At 43.6% G+C, this 16,016-nt stretch overlaps 1 protein-coding gene across 1 annotated transcript in view; it reads right to left on the bottom strand.

Annotated features, from left to right (window-relative positions):
* The window catches only part of LOC135196217 (phospholipase A-2-activating protein-like), a 150,428-nt gene that overhangs the window by 21,629 nt on the left and 112,783 nt on the right, over positions 1 to 16,016 (bottom strand). The window contains 1 exon segment of the mRNA XM_064222857.1: positions 9,838 to 9,998. Coding sequence (XP_064078927.1) covers positions 9,838 to 9,998 — 161 coding nt within the window.

Raw genomic sequence — 16,016 nt, 5'->3', positions numbered from 1 at the left:
TGCCTCTGGTCGGTACTCTTCTTACTATTGTAGAGGAATTGGAATTTGACCAAAGTTAGCCTCTACAGGAGTGGAATCCTTCCGTAGTTCAAGCGAGTCAAGGCTGACTGACGGAGGATAGTAACAACAAAGATTGCCCTTGCCCTGGGCTAAGACCAGAAATTCAATCATACAAAACATTTGTCACCAACACCAGATTTAAAAACATATATAACCCAACCATTGTAAAATCTGACCTAACAGACTGGTGAGTATCCCAGGTACTCAGTACCCCAGCTTCCCTTGAACTCGACAACCTATTCAAGGTGAAAAGTTAGCATAGAGGTGACGACCCCTGTGCCGTTTCTCCCAACACCATGCCAGAAACCGCCACCGGACCAAACGTTTTACAATTCTCGAAAACCGTTTCTATCTCTTTGAGATAATGACTCGCAAAAACCGAATTCGATCTCCAGAACGTGCTCTGAAGAATCGAAGCTAAAGATAAATTCTTTCTGAATGCTAAAGAAGTTGCCACTGCTCTAACCTCGTGAAACTTTAACTCTCAGAACGGAAAGATTGTCGTTCTCGGACTGCGAGTGAGCTTCCCTGATAAGCTCTCTAATTAAAGAACGATATAGCATTCTTAGAAAGAGGACGAGAGGGATTTTGAACCGAGGTCCAGAGCTTAGAAGATTGTCCTCTAATACCCTTAGTGGCAAACAGATACTGCTTAATAGCCCTGACTGGACATAAGAGCCTTTCTTCCTCCTCATGTCCAACCAAATCAGATAAGTTCCTTACCACAAAACTCCTCGGCCAAGGATTAGAAGGATTCTCATTTTTGGCTAGAAAGGTCAAAGATACCGAAAATACAGCATTGCCTTGAGAGAAACCGACTCTTTTGTCTATAGCGTGCAATTCGCTGACACGCTTAGCAGAAGCTAGTGCAATAAGAAAGAGTGCCTTCTTAGTCAAGTTCCTGAGTGAAGCCGACTTCAAAGGCTCAAACGGTGGCCCCATGAGGAACTTAAGCACCACATCTAAGTTCCAAGCCACTGTATCTTGCGGGAGCTTAGTGGTTTCGAAAGACCTAATGAGGTCCGACAGATCTGAATTGGAGGAAATATCCAAACCTCGATGTCGAAAAACCGAAGAGAGCATGGCTCTATATCCTCTGATCGTCGAAGGAGCCAGTTTCTTAGAGTTCCTAAGAAATAGAAGAAAATCTGCTATTTCTGTTAAAGAGGTCGCAGAAGTAGAGACTTTAGCACTTCTACACCACTCTCTGAAGATTCTCCACTTCCCTTGATAGAGTTTGTTAGAAGACTCTCTCCTACAACGAGCGATAGCTTCTGCAGCTCTTCTTGAAAATCCTTTCGCTCTGACAAGATTCCGGACAGTCTGAACCCTGTCAGAGCTAGAGCGGACAAGTTTTGGTGGAACCTCTTGAAGTGAGGTTGTTTGAGAAGCCACTTCTCTGGAGGAAGAAGTCTGGGGAAGTCTACTAACAACTGGAGAAGGTCCGGGAACCACACCTTTCCATGGGCCAAAGGGAGCGATTAACGTTAGCGTTACATTGCTGTGCGACATGAACTTGTTCAGCACCTCTCTTATTAGACCGAACGGAGGGAATGCATAAGCTTCCAGACCCGACCAATCCAACAGCATTGCGTCCACCGACCAAGCTAGAGGATCTGGGACTGGAGAACAAAAGAGAGGAAGACGGTTGTTCCTTGATGTCGCGAACAGGTCTATTGACGGTCGTCCCCAAAGGCGCCAAAGTTTCTGACAAATCTTGTTGTCCAAAGTCCACTCCAGAGGTAACACTTGCTGTTGACGACTTAACTCGTCCGCCAGGACGTTCATCTTTCCCGGAACAAATCTCGGGACTAGCTGAACCTTCGCTTCGTTGACCACAGGAGGAGATCCTTGGCTACTTCGTACAGAGAGAAAGACTGAGTCCCCCCCTGTTTCCGCACGTACGAGAGAGCCGTGGAGTTGTCGGAATGCACTGCCACTACTCGACCTTCTACTAAGCTCCGAAACTGTCTGAGCCCCAAGAAAATTGCTAACAGTTCCTTTACATTTATGTGGAACTTCTTCTCCTTCTCCGACCAAGCTCCTGAAGTCCGTTGATTTCCCAGTAGGGCTCCCCAACCTGTGTCCGATGCGTCGGAAAAGAACTGTAGGTTCGGGAGGATGGGTCGTAAATCTAACCCTTCTTCCAACCTTGCTCGAGAGAGCCACCACCTTAGGTCCTCTTTTATTTGATCTGTGACAGGAAAGGTAATCGAGTCTGGTTGTGTCTTCCTGCACCAAGAGGCTCTCAGGAAAAACTGCAGAGGTCTCATGTGCAGTCTTCCCAACGTCACAAATTTCTCCACTGACGTCAATTTGCCCAGGAGCCTCATCCACTGATTGGCAGAACTTACCTTTTTGTCCAAGAACTCCTGAACTGTCTCCAGACAGCCTTGGACCCTCTTCGGGGACAGAAAAGCCCGAAAAACTTGAGCATTCAGAATCATCCCCAAATAAAGGATGCTCTGAGATGGAACCAACTGGGACTTCTGTTTGTTTGACCAGAATTCCTAACTTTCTGGCAAGATCCAGAGTTGTTCCAAGGTCCTTCATGCACCGACTCTCTGATTCCGACCGGAGAAGCCAATCGTCCAGATAGAGGGAGATTCTTACTCCTAATATGTGCAGCCAGCTTCCTATCGGGATAGAACCCTGGTGAAAACTTGAGGAGCGGTCGCTAGTCCGAAGCAAAGCGCCCGAAACTGAAACACCTTGCCTTCGAACATGAACCTCAGGTACTTCCGAGATTCGCGATGTATCGGAATGTGAAAATAAGCGTCTTGCATGTCCAGAGAGACCATCCAATCCCCCTGTCTGATGGACTCCAGAACCGACCGAGTGGTCTCCATATGAAATTTTGTTTTCTGGACATGCCAAGTTCAGGGCGCTCACATCCAAAACCGGCCTCCAGCCCCTGATGACTTGGGAACTACAAAAAGGCGATTGTAAAAGCCTGGAGGAAAATCCCCTTCTATCTGTTCTATCGCTTCTTTGAGAACAAGTGCTTCCACTTCTGCGGCTAGCGCCAGAAATTTGTCTGAGCCCGGAGAGTATGCCTGGAATGGAATTGGCACAGGTGAGAGCGAGGGAGGTGAAACGAGAGGAATACGATAGCCGAACTTGAGTACTTGCACTACCCAGGCTTCTGCTCCTCTGTTTTCCCATTCCTCCCAAAACAGAGCCAGCCTGGCTCCCACTGGTGCATGAAGAACCGAGCTTTCATTTGGAAGGTTTGTTAACCTTGGCCGAGGCCTTAGACTGAGGTCGCAAATTCGACTTCGGCCGAAAGAAGCGCTTGGGTTTTCTCCCTCGAAAAGGCGCTTGGGCCAGAGGAGAAACCGAAGGAACAGTCTCCACAGGAGCTTTAGGTCTCTTAGTAGACTGTGCCAGTAAATCCGAAGTAGATTTCTTATCTAGCGCAGACGAAATTGACAACACTACATCGTCTGGAAAGAGGTTATCTTTCACAAAAGGAGCAAACAAGAGAGCAGACTTCTGTTGGGACGTAACCCTTTTAGAAGCAAAGGAGCACCAAAGTTGCCTTTTCTTAAGGGTACCAAAGGCGATGAGCGAAGCTAACTCATCACATCCATCCCTAATGGATTTGTCCGCACAGGACAGAACACCAATCCAATCCTCCGCTAACTCCTGAGAAAGAGAAGGACAGTCTTCGATCTTGGCCGCTAAAGCGCCAATAGTCCAATCAAGGAAGCTAAAGACTTCCAAAAGTTTAAATTGATTCTTTACAACGTGGTCCAACTCAGGCGCTGTAAAGAAAACTTTTCGCTGCGGCGAAAGCAGATCTTCTAGAGGAGTCGATTAAACTGGAGAAGTCTCCCTGGGAGGAGGCAGAAACTCCCAGAGAAGGAGCTTCCCCAGTTACATAAAACCTATACCTCTTACGAAGCAACTTAGAGGGAGGGTAAGCAAAAAGAGCCTTCCCTAAGTCTCTTTTCATAGACATCCATTTCTCTGTCTCTTTCAACGAATGTCTAACCGCTTTAGATAGAACAAGTTTTGGGAGGAGAGGGTCTGAAGTTTTCCTCCTCATCAAAAAAGTCGAAGTTGGGGAGCGCGGAGCCGCTTTCTCAAAATAATCTGGATAAGATACCAGAAGAAATCTAAGGAGACGTGAATAACACGAGAGGTGATGTGAATCCTCCTCCTCTACTTCTTCTTCATTCTCCGATACCGCCGAAGAAGTAGACGGAACTACAACCTGATCTGAAGGTTTCGAACCACCCTTGGACTCATTCATCCAGTTGGTTAACATCTCTAACTGCTTGCGCAAAGGCGCCAGAGACGAATCAAAAACAGTTAACGTAGGCTTGGAAGAGCCTAAATGTTCAGCAGGAGGCGGAAAAAACTACTTGCGCCTCGCTTGGAGCCGCCGAAATTCGAGGCGAAACAGGCGCATCAGGCGTAACAGACGAAAAAGCGCCTAAAGAAACACCCTTAGAACTGCTAGCTACAGCATTAAAACCACAATCTCTACTAGTAAATGGAGCCGAAAAAGGCACAGATTGAGGCGACGAACGAGCCACTAACGGCCGAGGCGCAACCCTACTCTCAGGCTCCTTATACCGCTTGACTGGAGGAGGCGAAGAATCGGCGCCTGAACGCCTCTTTAAGAGACGCGAAACGGGCGAATCTCGCCAAGAGCGCCGTGCGACCGGAGACGAATCGCTTGAATCATTTGAAAGGCGTCTGACCGCAACACCTTTCCAACGCTTAACCGAGCCCTGTTGAGGCGCAACAGGCTCAACAAGAGAGGCGCCTGTCTGTGGGCAAATCCCGATCGACTCCCTTGGACTTCCGGTATGTCTTCTCCCCGGTGCGGGGGAGCTGGACAGTGACCTTTGTCTAGGAGACGTGTCAGGACAGACAGACGCACCCTCAACTACACTCTTACCTGAAGCCGCTTTCTCCAAAAACGTCTTAACTGAATTACCAAGTTGCAAAACCGTATTCGCTAGTACCGAAAATTTCTGATCTAACCTCGATTCCAGACTGGCAATGGTGTCGGAAGAAACTACACGGGAAGCTGGAGAAGTGGGATTAGTAGGAGGAATAGGAGGTGTAGTTAAAGGAGACATAACAATTTGAGGAGAAACAGAAGGAACAGATGCATCGCAAGACGAAGCAGAGCTAAGTCTACTTTCCCTAAGCGCTGCTTTTCTAATTCTGTCTTTAGCTAATTTCTCCGAGTATGAACTAAAAAACTTCCATTGAGAATCAGTCCAATCACTACACTCGTTACATGTTCGATCTGCTGAACAAACCTGTCCCCTACACTTAACACATTTAGTGTGAGAATCATACTCTAATTTGGATAATCTAGTTTTACATCCTGAGATGCAAAACCTAACTCCCGACGGACTAGAATCCGACATGGCAACGCCTAAATAAAAAGCAAAATAACAACAACGCCAAAAAAGAGTACTTCACCAATTCCGAAGATCAAATCCACAAGAAAAAAGCGAAGCAAAGTCATCCAACCGCACCGACCACCGATGTTCACCGGACGCCGGCAGGAAAAGAATTGGATTCACCTGGGCAGTTGTACCTGGTTCTCCCGCGAGTGGAGGGAGATGACGTCATCACCACCAGTGTTGGCGACGCCGACGCGCTAAATTTGAATTTAGTATCCTGCCGCTCGTGGAAATCACGGCTCTATAATTGTTCGGTAAGACACTACAATAAAACTACGTATTTCCTCCAGTGAATCTTCTTTTGAAAGTTTTGAGCAAGCTGAGGACTTTCAAGGGACTAGTAGCTCTGATTGCTCCAGATTGGCCAAAAAGCAACTGGTATCCTCTGCTTCTGGAATTGGGTCTCTGACCTCAACGGATTCCCAACCCCAAGCTGTCGCAATCAGTACAAATGAGGACTGTGTTCGCTTCCTCAGGAATTCTTCAGACCCTAACTTTATGGACTTCATGAAGTTTGCGGCTAAAAAAGATGCTAACATTGATCCACAAAACATCCTCTTTCTAGAATCAGATAAAAGAGAGTCAACTATTAGACAATATGACTCAGCTGTTAAAAAATTAGCATCCTTCCTGAAAGAATCAAACACTACAACCATGACAGTTAACTTAGCTATATCCTTTTTCAGATCCTTGTTTGAAAAAGGCTTAGCAGCTAGCACCATTACTACTAATAAATTGGCTTTGAAGAAAATCTTTCAGTTGGGTTTCCAAATAGACTTAACAGAATCTTACTTTACGTCTATTCCCAAAGCCTGTGCTAGACTTAGACCTTCTCAAAGGCCTACTTCAGTTTCATGGTTCTTAAATGATGTCCTCAAACTAGCCTCAGATACTGACAACTCGTCTTGCACATTCATAATGCTACTTAGAAAGACATTATTTTTGTTAAGCCTGGCTTCAGGAGCCAGAATTTCAGAACTGTCGGCTCTATCCAGAGATGCGGGTCATGTAGAATTTCTCCCCTCAGGAGAAGTTCTACTTTCTCCGGATCGCAGCTTTTTAGCTAAAAATGAGGATCCCCTTGCAAGGTGGGCCCCTTGGAAAGTCATCCCACTTCCGCAAGATCCTTCTCTTTGCCCAGTATCAACTTTAAGAGCCTTTCTATCTCGTACATCCTCTAGATCCTCAGGTCCTCTCTTTATGAGAGAAAAAGGTGGCACTTTATCAGTGAAAGGAATCAGACAACAGATCCTTTACTTCATTAAACAAGCCAACCCTGAATCATTTCCAAAAGCACATGATATCAGGGGAGTAGCCACCTCAATTAATTATTTCCAACATATGAATTTTGAGGATCTTAAAAAGTATACTGGATGGAAATCACCGACAGTCTTTAAACGTCATTACCTGAAGTCCTTGGAATCTTTAAAATTTTCAGCAGTAGCAGCGGGAAACATTGTTTCTCCTGATACTGCACAGTAGTTGTAGTATAGATCCAGGTCTCCTTTCTACCTACCTCCTCCAACATGCCTCACCCTATTGCCATGCTTCTCGGGATACTCTAGCCTTAGCCGCTAGAATCGTATTGGTGGAATGCCCCTTATTTTTTTGCTAGGGACATCCACATTGTGTACATATAATGTACTTCAGTGTTTCTACCCTTATTTTTATGCTAGGGTAGAACACAATGAGTTTGTATATTTTGTAAATATTTAAATTAAGTGAATCATTCTATATTGTTCTATTTGCCATTACACTATTATGTATCACCATGCCTAGTATAAGCTAATTTTAAGTACTTTATATTAATTTGCTATGTTTACCTAGCCATTGTTTAGTATAAGCTAGCTTTAAGTACTTTTGTTAGTGTACTGTAATGTGTCTTGATTCACTTATATTATATTACTTTTTTACTATTGGGTTTCATTTGTCCTTTATTCCATCTTGTCTGTTTCTCTGGTACTATTTCATAGGCCGACACGAGCTGAGCCCAGAAAAGGGATTTTGACGTAGGAAAAATCTATTTCTGGGTGATTGGCTCGTGTCGGCCTATGAAATATCCTTAAGTTCATTATTTCTAGGTAAAATTAACCTAAAATTACCAGAGAAAAAATAAAATCAAGAAAATGTCAGTAAAACTGACTCGCTCACTCTATAAAAGAAGTGTCGGTATGGAAATAGGGGCGAGTGGGATCACTACCACGAGTCATTTACCATTTAGACCTTCCAACATAAAACCCCCACCTGAGAGAGCTGATACTAAAGGGTGATGCGACCGCAACTACTACTACTACCGACGCCACGCGGACAGCAGCGCCCCTATCGGTCATCCTTAATCTATGAACATCTTGTCCTGTAGGGTGGGTAAAAAGAAAAAGGGGTGGGTTTCATAGGCCGACACGAGCCAATCACCCAGAAATAGATTTTTCCTACGTCAAAATCCCTTTTTTAATGATACAATAACTATCATTTGTACTACTAACAAATGATACAATAACTATCATTTGTACTACTAACACCATCTTCACATAACTAATGTACAGTTGGGTAGTAGTACAATTGCGTAGTAGTACAATGCGTGGATCTGTTGAGTCCAGTGTTACCAATTTTGCATTTTTAATGCTAGCTTTCATTTTCTTGAGGTAATTAGCAAGAACATTTTCAATCTAGCATCTGGCATGAAAACTTGCATTTGTTTTCAAATACATCTAGCATAAGTATTTTGACATTAAATCTTTGTAATGTTAAGTTGAATATTTCTTTTATTCTACCATGTTTGACATATCATGTAAGAAAAAAGAACAAAATCTTGCAAAACCATTTTCAGGAATTGACCAGAATAGGTTTCGAAATTATTAGGAATTATGTAACATAATGTACAAGTACACTGTGTATGTTAGAAACGTGTGAATCGAAAAAGAGAGCAATCGGTTAAAATTGGCTGGGTGGCATTGTTGTGTAAGATGTGAATTTTTTAGCACTTATAGAGCAAAATCTAGCAAGAAATTGCTATTCCCATTTGGCAACAATGGCCTACCCACATTTTGTTTATGTTACTGAAGGGGTGTTCACCGCATTCTTTAAATTGTACCCATATAAATGAGTTAATTATGTGGCATCCAAAAGCCCTGATTCTTGTACTCTTATGAGAAAGATGTCTAAAAAATGAAGGTTACTGTGTAATACATTAACATGTGTTGTGAAGAAGGGAAGAGATGTTTCGGTGCATGCTGCTGGTAACATTATCTTTATTAATCGTCCGATTGCACTTAAAATCGTCGCCATCTTTATCAACATAGATCGTTGATGATTACCGATATGATTTACATAATTTTGATATTTCTCTACCTCTCTCCCTCTCTTTCCTTGTAAGAGGAAAGCGGCCCACGTGAGTACGTAATAGCACATGCGTATGTAGGCTTCTAGCTGTAATCCATAGGCTAGTAGACTACATATGTACAGTAGTATGTATACTTCATATATTTTTAAGGCTAATGTTGTACAATAACTTTGAAACTGTCTTGAATTTAGTTTAAGGTGATAGTTGAAGACATATTTGGTGTTTGAACTAAAGTAGGCAGTTATAAACATTGGAATAATGGTCTTGGGTGGTTTAATTATTAAAGTAGGCAGTTTTAAGCAATTTTTGAGGGGGAGTACCAGGAAAACACGGGTATTTACTTATCATGGGGGGTTCTGGGCCCTATCCCCCGCGATTATTGAGGCCCTACTGTATATCTATTTTCTACCCTAACAACTGCTTTCCTCTTCCTCTCTCTATATTTATCCATTTTGTCCTGATGGGAACTAAAGGTTTTCCATTTCTTGTCATCCCAATCACGACATTCAGCACAAGTAATCTCTTTCTTGCACTCATGAACTCCACAATTACTACACTTGGTAGGTGAATCATTGCAAGATTTTGCTAACCTGGTCTTACAACCATCTATACAAAACCAAACACTAGTTGTGCTAGAATCTGACGTAATGAAAATGCGCTAACGCAAAACAACCCAGAGTATTCACTGAGAACTCCAAATTCATCAACACAAAGGCTACCTAAAAACCACTGATGTTCACTGGGAGCCGGCAGAAAACGAATTGAAGCTCTCTGCCAGGCCTTCTAACCACACTGTAACCAGAACTAGTGCTTGCATAAATTTTCAATTGTTAGGCTGTTGTAGATAGAAAGCTCTTAGCTATATATTTACTGGGTAAGTTTCAAAGACAAAATGATGCTTTATTAAAAGCTATGAAAGAACATTGAAGAATGTACAATCTCAATATAGATTCAGTGCAAAATATGTTTTTACAAAACAAGATTTTTGTTGTTCAATATACTTACGAATATATGAAATTTGTATGTCCATAGAAAGTGGATAGGCACTCCCCAGATATGGCCCACAGTATGACACTAGCATCATTTGAGCAAGACAAAAATTGATCAGCATTCAATACAGCTATGTCTCTCACACAGTCTTTATGACCATTGTAAGTAACACAAACCTGTAGAATAAAAATAAGTAAGTCTTAAAATAGTAGTTAAAAATCTATTTCCATTAACAGTTGGAAAACTTTCATGCACTGAAACCAAAACAATAATACAAAATCTTGATTTTAATCTCCCAAAATTCAAATGAATAAAACACCAAGATTGTGTGATACATTTTAATAAAATTCTTTGATTGTTTTTCTGTGTTCATTATTGTACAGTGCTATCTTATCTGGACAATGATGTTCTCCAAGTTAAACTCCAACTTAACCTCCAACTCATTAGTCAATATATGACACTAAAATTTTTCCTTTAAAAGAATTTTTAAGTAAATTTGCACCAAAAACAAGTTCTGAATAGTCAGAACCATGCAACATATTCTTTCCTGCTAATCCTTACAATAACTTGTTTATAACATACAGTTGACCCCCCGTATTTGCAGATGTATACGTAATACAAACCTCCAAAACAGCTAAAATCCATGAATACTTAAAATCCCTCTAAAAATGCTTATAACTGAATATTTTGATAGTTCAGACAATAAAAAGCCCTCTAAAAATGGTTATACCCAAGTAATTTAAAGTATATCACAAAAATCATACATATTCTTATGATAAAGTTTAATATACTGCATATAGTACTTACCAAGAATTATTACATAACTATTAGTTTCATTTATTCACAGCACCGATATTGTGTGTCTGTGACCATTCTTGGCCCACCCCCTAGCAAGAGGGTTAGGAAGAACTCAACAGACAATACTCATTCCATTTATGCTTATTTCCATCAGAAGGGAGGAGGGAGGGCTCCAATATTACAAATTTTCTAAGACAATTTGTATTTTTCATAGCTACAAACCTTCGGTCTTAACAATAAGATAATTTTCTACTGCCTAGCTAGATCCTGTTAAATTGCAGAAGAAAGGCAAAGAATCTTGTGAGATCTGGCAATGTGTGCGTATATCGGGTGAAAACTGGTCAAAGACCACACACCCACGCCACTGTGTTCAGTCATTTTTTCTTAACCACCTGGGTGAGTCGTAGTTGCCCTCTCTCGGCCTTTTACCCGGTTCATTGCCTGTTTTCACGTGTGTGTGTGTGTGTATATTATAGCTTCTTCTGCTCCTTCTCAGCCTTGCCAGCGTATGTTCCTAGGAACTCAAGGGCTCCCTTGTTCTCGTTTCCTGGCTTCTTCGGCTACAAACCCACACTCCACATGCAGTAGGTGTCATACTAATGTTTGTACCATAATGAATCCCTGCCTGGAATGTCGTGCGTGGCCTAGAGTGCAGTGGAAGTTATTTCATAATAGTAAGAGGAGCATTGTAGAGTTTCTACCATTCGTGGAAAGGGTTTTCATCTCCTCATCCCGATACTTTGTCTTCTGCCGCAGTCATATCCCATGATGCTAATATTGTCGTGCCTTTGCATCCTTTCTTTTCTTCCTCGATTTGTCATTGTAAGTATTGGGAGGTCCTGAGGTTGATTTATTGTGTAATGTTGCCCCCTCTTCCTTGGGAGTTAATTTGCTCCCCTGGGGAAGGATGCTATTTCATCAGTTTCTCTTATTTCAGATTCGGGGGCGTCCAAAATGGCGGCGCTCTGGGCATCGCTTGGGCTACGAGGTTCCCCTTCTTGGAGGGTTTGCCGACACATTTCATGGATGCTTGCCTCCACCCCCACAGGCTCCCCACGCTCTCCACCCTCCTCCTGGCCTCATCTTCGTTGGTGGCCGGGGTCAGACATTTTGTATTGCTCTGCCAGTGACGCCTGCTGCTTCCTCAGGTCGAGGGGAAGCCGTGACGTCAGCGCCGTTGTTGACGTCACGGGATCAGCCATTTTGAATCACTCCACCAGTGAATCCTGCCGCTTGCTCAGGTCAAGGGAAAGCCGTGACATCAGTACCGCTGTTAACGTCAATTCCATTGACGACATCTCTCCCAGTTCCCTCAGTGTTGTCTCTACCTGCGATGTTGGCATCGTCAGTTAGGGCTGCTGAGCTGCCTCGCTCTTGTTTGCTTCCGTGAAGTCATCGCTGCCATCCAGTACGCTCTATCTCCCTTCAGTCTAAGGCTTTATGTCATTCAGTTCTTAAAAGATTGGACTCTGTTTTGGAAGATAGGTTTGCTGCCATGTCTGCTGGGAAGACTGGGAGCAAGCGTGTTGCGTCACCCCCTCCTCCTCCCAAGAGGATGTGTAAGGAATCGGTGCTGTCATCCTCTGCTTCTCCACCATCTCTGTCGCATAGCCGTATCAAGCGTTGGAGGGTTAAGGACTTTGCCTTTTCTTCATCAACGAGTGAGGAGCAGCACGCACGTGTTCCTGAGTGTGTTAGTGTTTCATCCCCTGTGCAATCTGCAGTGGCTGCATCGTCCTCTGCTTCGAGTTGTGAGTATGTTGCAACCTCACGTTTCGTGCGCATGTGGCTGATTCTTTCGCTTCTTCGGCACCAGGGCCTATTCGTCGTCGTAAGGATCTCAAGGCGCCTGTGAAGAGATCGAAGGTTGTGAACGCGGAAGTAGTGCAGCCAGAGTGTTCGTATCCCCCTCCCCTTGATGCTGTACGGGGTTCAACTCCAGGAATTCTCATTCTGTGTCAAGTGTTCGAGACGCTTCTCCTTCGCACGTACAAGCGTCTGCTCTGCACAGACGCGTACATGGCCACATAAATGAGTCATCTATTGCGAGTATTCAAAGTAATGTTCTTTGTGTTGTGGTTAGTTCGTCGCAGGAGTTGGCACTTGGCTCCAGTCCAGACAGGTCGGCTGGTGCTTCGGGTTGTTTGGCTGCTGGGTCTACTGTTGGCCTGCACGAGGAAGGCATTGTTTAATAAGCCTGCATCTTCTCGTCGTCAGTCTCCATTGCCGGAGCAGGAGGAAGGAGACATGCAAGACTTTTTGTCTCCCCTTACCAAAGTTGTCAATCTCATTCGTGGGTTCAACAATTTGGAAAGTAGGACTCATGCTCAGTCATCTTTCACTCCTTCTTGCTTGGAAGCCTTGCTGGGGGCTATGCAGGATCCTAAGTCGATGTTTCCGCTTCACTTATCAGGGCATGTCTAGTTGGTCTTGCATGAGGTGAACGCTTCTGTCAGATCGGGACGGGTCTCTTCGGTCAAGGGGTTCTTCCAAGTTGCTTCCCTCTCCACTCACGAGGCATAGGAAGTATTATGGTATGAACTCTGCCCACTTGTTGCCTTGTCATCTTAACCTGGACGTCATACGTCTGAAGCCAGGGTTGACTTTAGAGCAGGTGTGGTTGGTGGTGCCGTCCTTGTCTCCGCAGGATGTCTCAGCTTTGGAGTCTACAGCAGCCTCCATGTTACAGACAGTTTCTTGGTTGGACTTCTGGCCACGGTCATTGCCAAGATTGCGTCTGACAGGTCCCCGGAAGGATTGGTGAGTGCTTCTTCTCTGGCCAGTTCGTTGCAGTCTGGGGGCAAGGCGTTCTCGTATCTCGCACACCTCAGCGTCAATTTGTGGGCTAATCTTCTTCTGATCAGAAGAGATGCAACTTTGTCCAGAATAGCAAGATCGGTTGATCCCGAGTCCTTGCTGGCACTAAGGAATGGGGATCTTTTAGAATCTCAGTTCCTGTTCCCTGTCTGAGCTGGGGGACGCGATAGGCCGACGCTGGGCTGACACGAAGGATAGGTTAGTGCACCAGGCTATGTCAAAGTCAGAGTCTCGTTCTCGGAGACGTCGATAGGTTGGGCCCCTCTACCTCTCCTTTGCCATGGGTTGAGGTGCCTGGCAGGCCAGTGGGCCAAGTGGCAGAGTTGTGGGGTGGAGAAGTGGGTAGTAGATATCCTTCAGGTGGGGTATCTACTAAAATTTAATTTCTCTCCCCTGCTCTTGGACAAACCTCTGCTCAGACAAGTGTATCCCTCAAATTCTCCAAAGTTTTTGGCTCTCCGGGAGGAAGTGCAGAAGATGCTGGACAAAGGTGCAATAGAGGAAGTGGTGCGTCCGTCTCTGGGGTTTTACAGTCACATCTTTTTGGTGCCCAAGGTGTCAGGGGGATGGAGACCTGTGATTGACTTATCCACCTTGAATCATTTCATCAGGAAGACAAAGTTCAAGATGGAGACCCAGTGATCAGTGTTGGCAGCTGTGAGATAAAGTGCTGTCGACAGATCTAAATGACACATACTTCCAGATCCCTATTCATCTGATCCCTATTCATCTGTCATCCAGGAAGTTCCTCCACTTCTCCCTTGGAGGTGTTCAAGGGTCTTCTCTCTTGTCTCAACTTAGGCCCATGCTCATGGGGGTTCTGTTTGCCGAGGTACCTTGACGATTGGTTGGTCTTAGCAGGTTCCAGAGAGAAGCTGCAGCAGGACAGAGATCGTCTGCTTCGGTTTTGTCTTGAACTTGGCATCATGGTAGAGCAAGAGAAGTCAAATCTCATACCCAGTCAAAGGATTCTCTATCTGGGAAAGGTCATCGATACAGCAGTCTCAAGAGTTTTCCGGTCAGATCAGAGGTTGGAGAAGTTGCGAGTAGAGCTGCGTGACTTCAAATCGCAACCAGATCAATCAGCTCATCATTGGCAGGTTCTTCTGGGAATTTTGTCTTCTCTGGAGAAGCTGGGCCCTCATAGGCGACTTCATCTTCGGTCTCTGCAATGGAGACTGAATTCTGGTCTCTGGCAGGGGGACTCGCCCCTAATAAGGGTTCCTCTGTCCCTGGAAGGGAGAGAAGACCTTATCTTGTATCTTGAACTTGCTGTTCTGCAATTAACAAATTTTTTATACTATACTCTGCAAGATATTTCCAATAAGGGACACAACTTGGGGCATCTTGATGATGTCTCAAAGCAGAATTATGGTTATCACAGTCAAAGGCTTACAGCTCGTTCGGGTTGTCCAAGGTCCCTCAGTGTGAGGTACCTCTAAAGTCTACCAGAGAATTGCTAATACATCTTCCGGTATATTTTGCATCTTCCAATCTTGGATGGTCTGGGATGCAGGTATTTGTCGAGCATATTCTTTAACACATCTACACTCATTCCTGATATGTTCCTCAGATGAACTGCAATGCATTGAATAGATGCTGCATTATCGATGCAGATGCGTAGTGGATTAATGTCCTGTGTGCTTTCCTTAGTTTTCCTGGTATAGTTTTGGGCATTATTAATCTACCTCTGCTTGATCTTTCTGATATTTTTAGCTCCATGATGTTTTTGGCAATTCCTTCTATCTGTTTCTATGCCTGTATTATCATGTAGCATTCGCTTCTCCTTTCTAGACTATACTATAATTTTAAAAATTGTAGTCTTTCCCAGTAGTCAAGATCCTTAACTTCTTCTATTCTAGCTGTGAAGAACCTTTGTACACTCTATTTGTACAATATCCTTTTGGTAGTGTGGGTACTACATCATATTGCAATATTCAAGTGGACTACATACATACATTTTATAAAACATTATCATGTTTTCAGCTTTTCTTGTTTTGAAGTGCCGTAACAACATTCCCATTTTTGCTTTGCATTTTGCCAATAGTATTGCTATTTGATCACTACATAACATGTTCCTATTCAACATCACACCAAGGTCTTTAACAGCTTCCTTATTTGTGACTGTCTCGTTATTAGGTCCCCTATATGCATATAGTATTCCTTCTTTATCTCTATAATTCATTGATTCAAATTTATGAGAGTTAAATACCATCTTATTTACCTCTGCCCAATCATATATTTTGTTTAGGTCTCTATGTAGCAAGTTCCTATCTTCATCATAAGTAATTTCTCTGCTTATTCTTGTGTCATCGGCAAAACTACTCACTACAGAGTCCTTAACATTAGTGTCTATTATTATAAATTCCTCATAGTAGCACGAGTCTTCAAATGGAGAAACAAATCCACAGTTATGTAAATGTACATATATTTAAGTTTAAAACAGAAAAGATAGCTTTCGGGAATCTGTACGGTTCCCCTTATCAATCTGACACGTTGATATAACTTTACAGCGAAGTAAACAAAGAAGGAGTCAAAAATTAAGTGACTTGTTATTAAAACAATGGAACCGGTCGTCC

This window comes from Macrobrachium nipponense, chromosome 17 (genome assembly GCF_015104395.2).
Source record: "Macrobrachium nipponense isolate FS-2020 chromosome 17, ASM1510439v2, whole genome shotgun sequence".
Lineage (NCBI taxonomy): Eukaryota > Metazoa > Arthropoda > Malacostraca > Decapoda > Palaemonidae > Macrobrachium > Macrobrachium nipponense.
The sequence above is the reverse complement of the archived record's forward strand: the minus strand, read 5'-3'. Positions and strand labels throughout refer to the sequence as shown.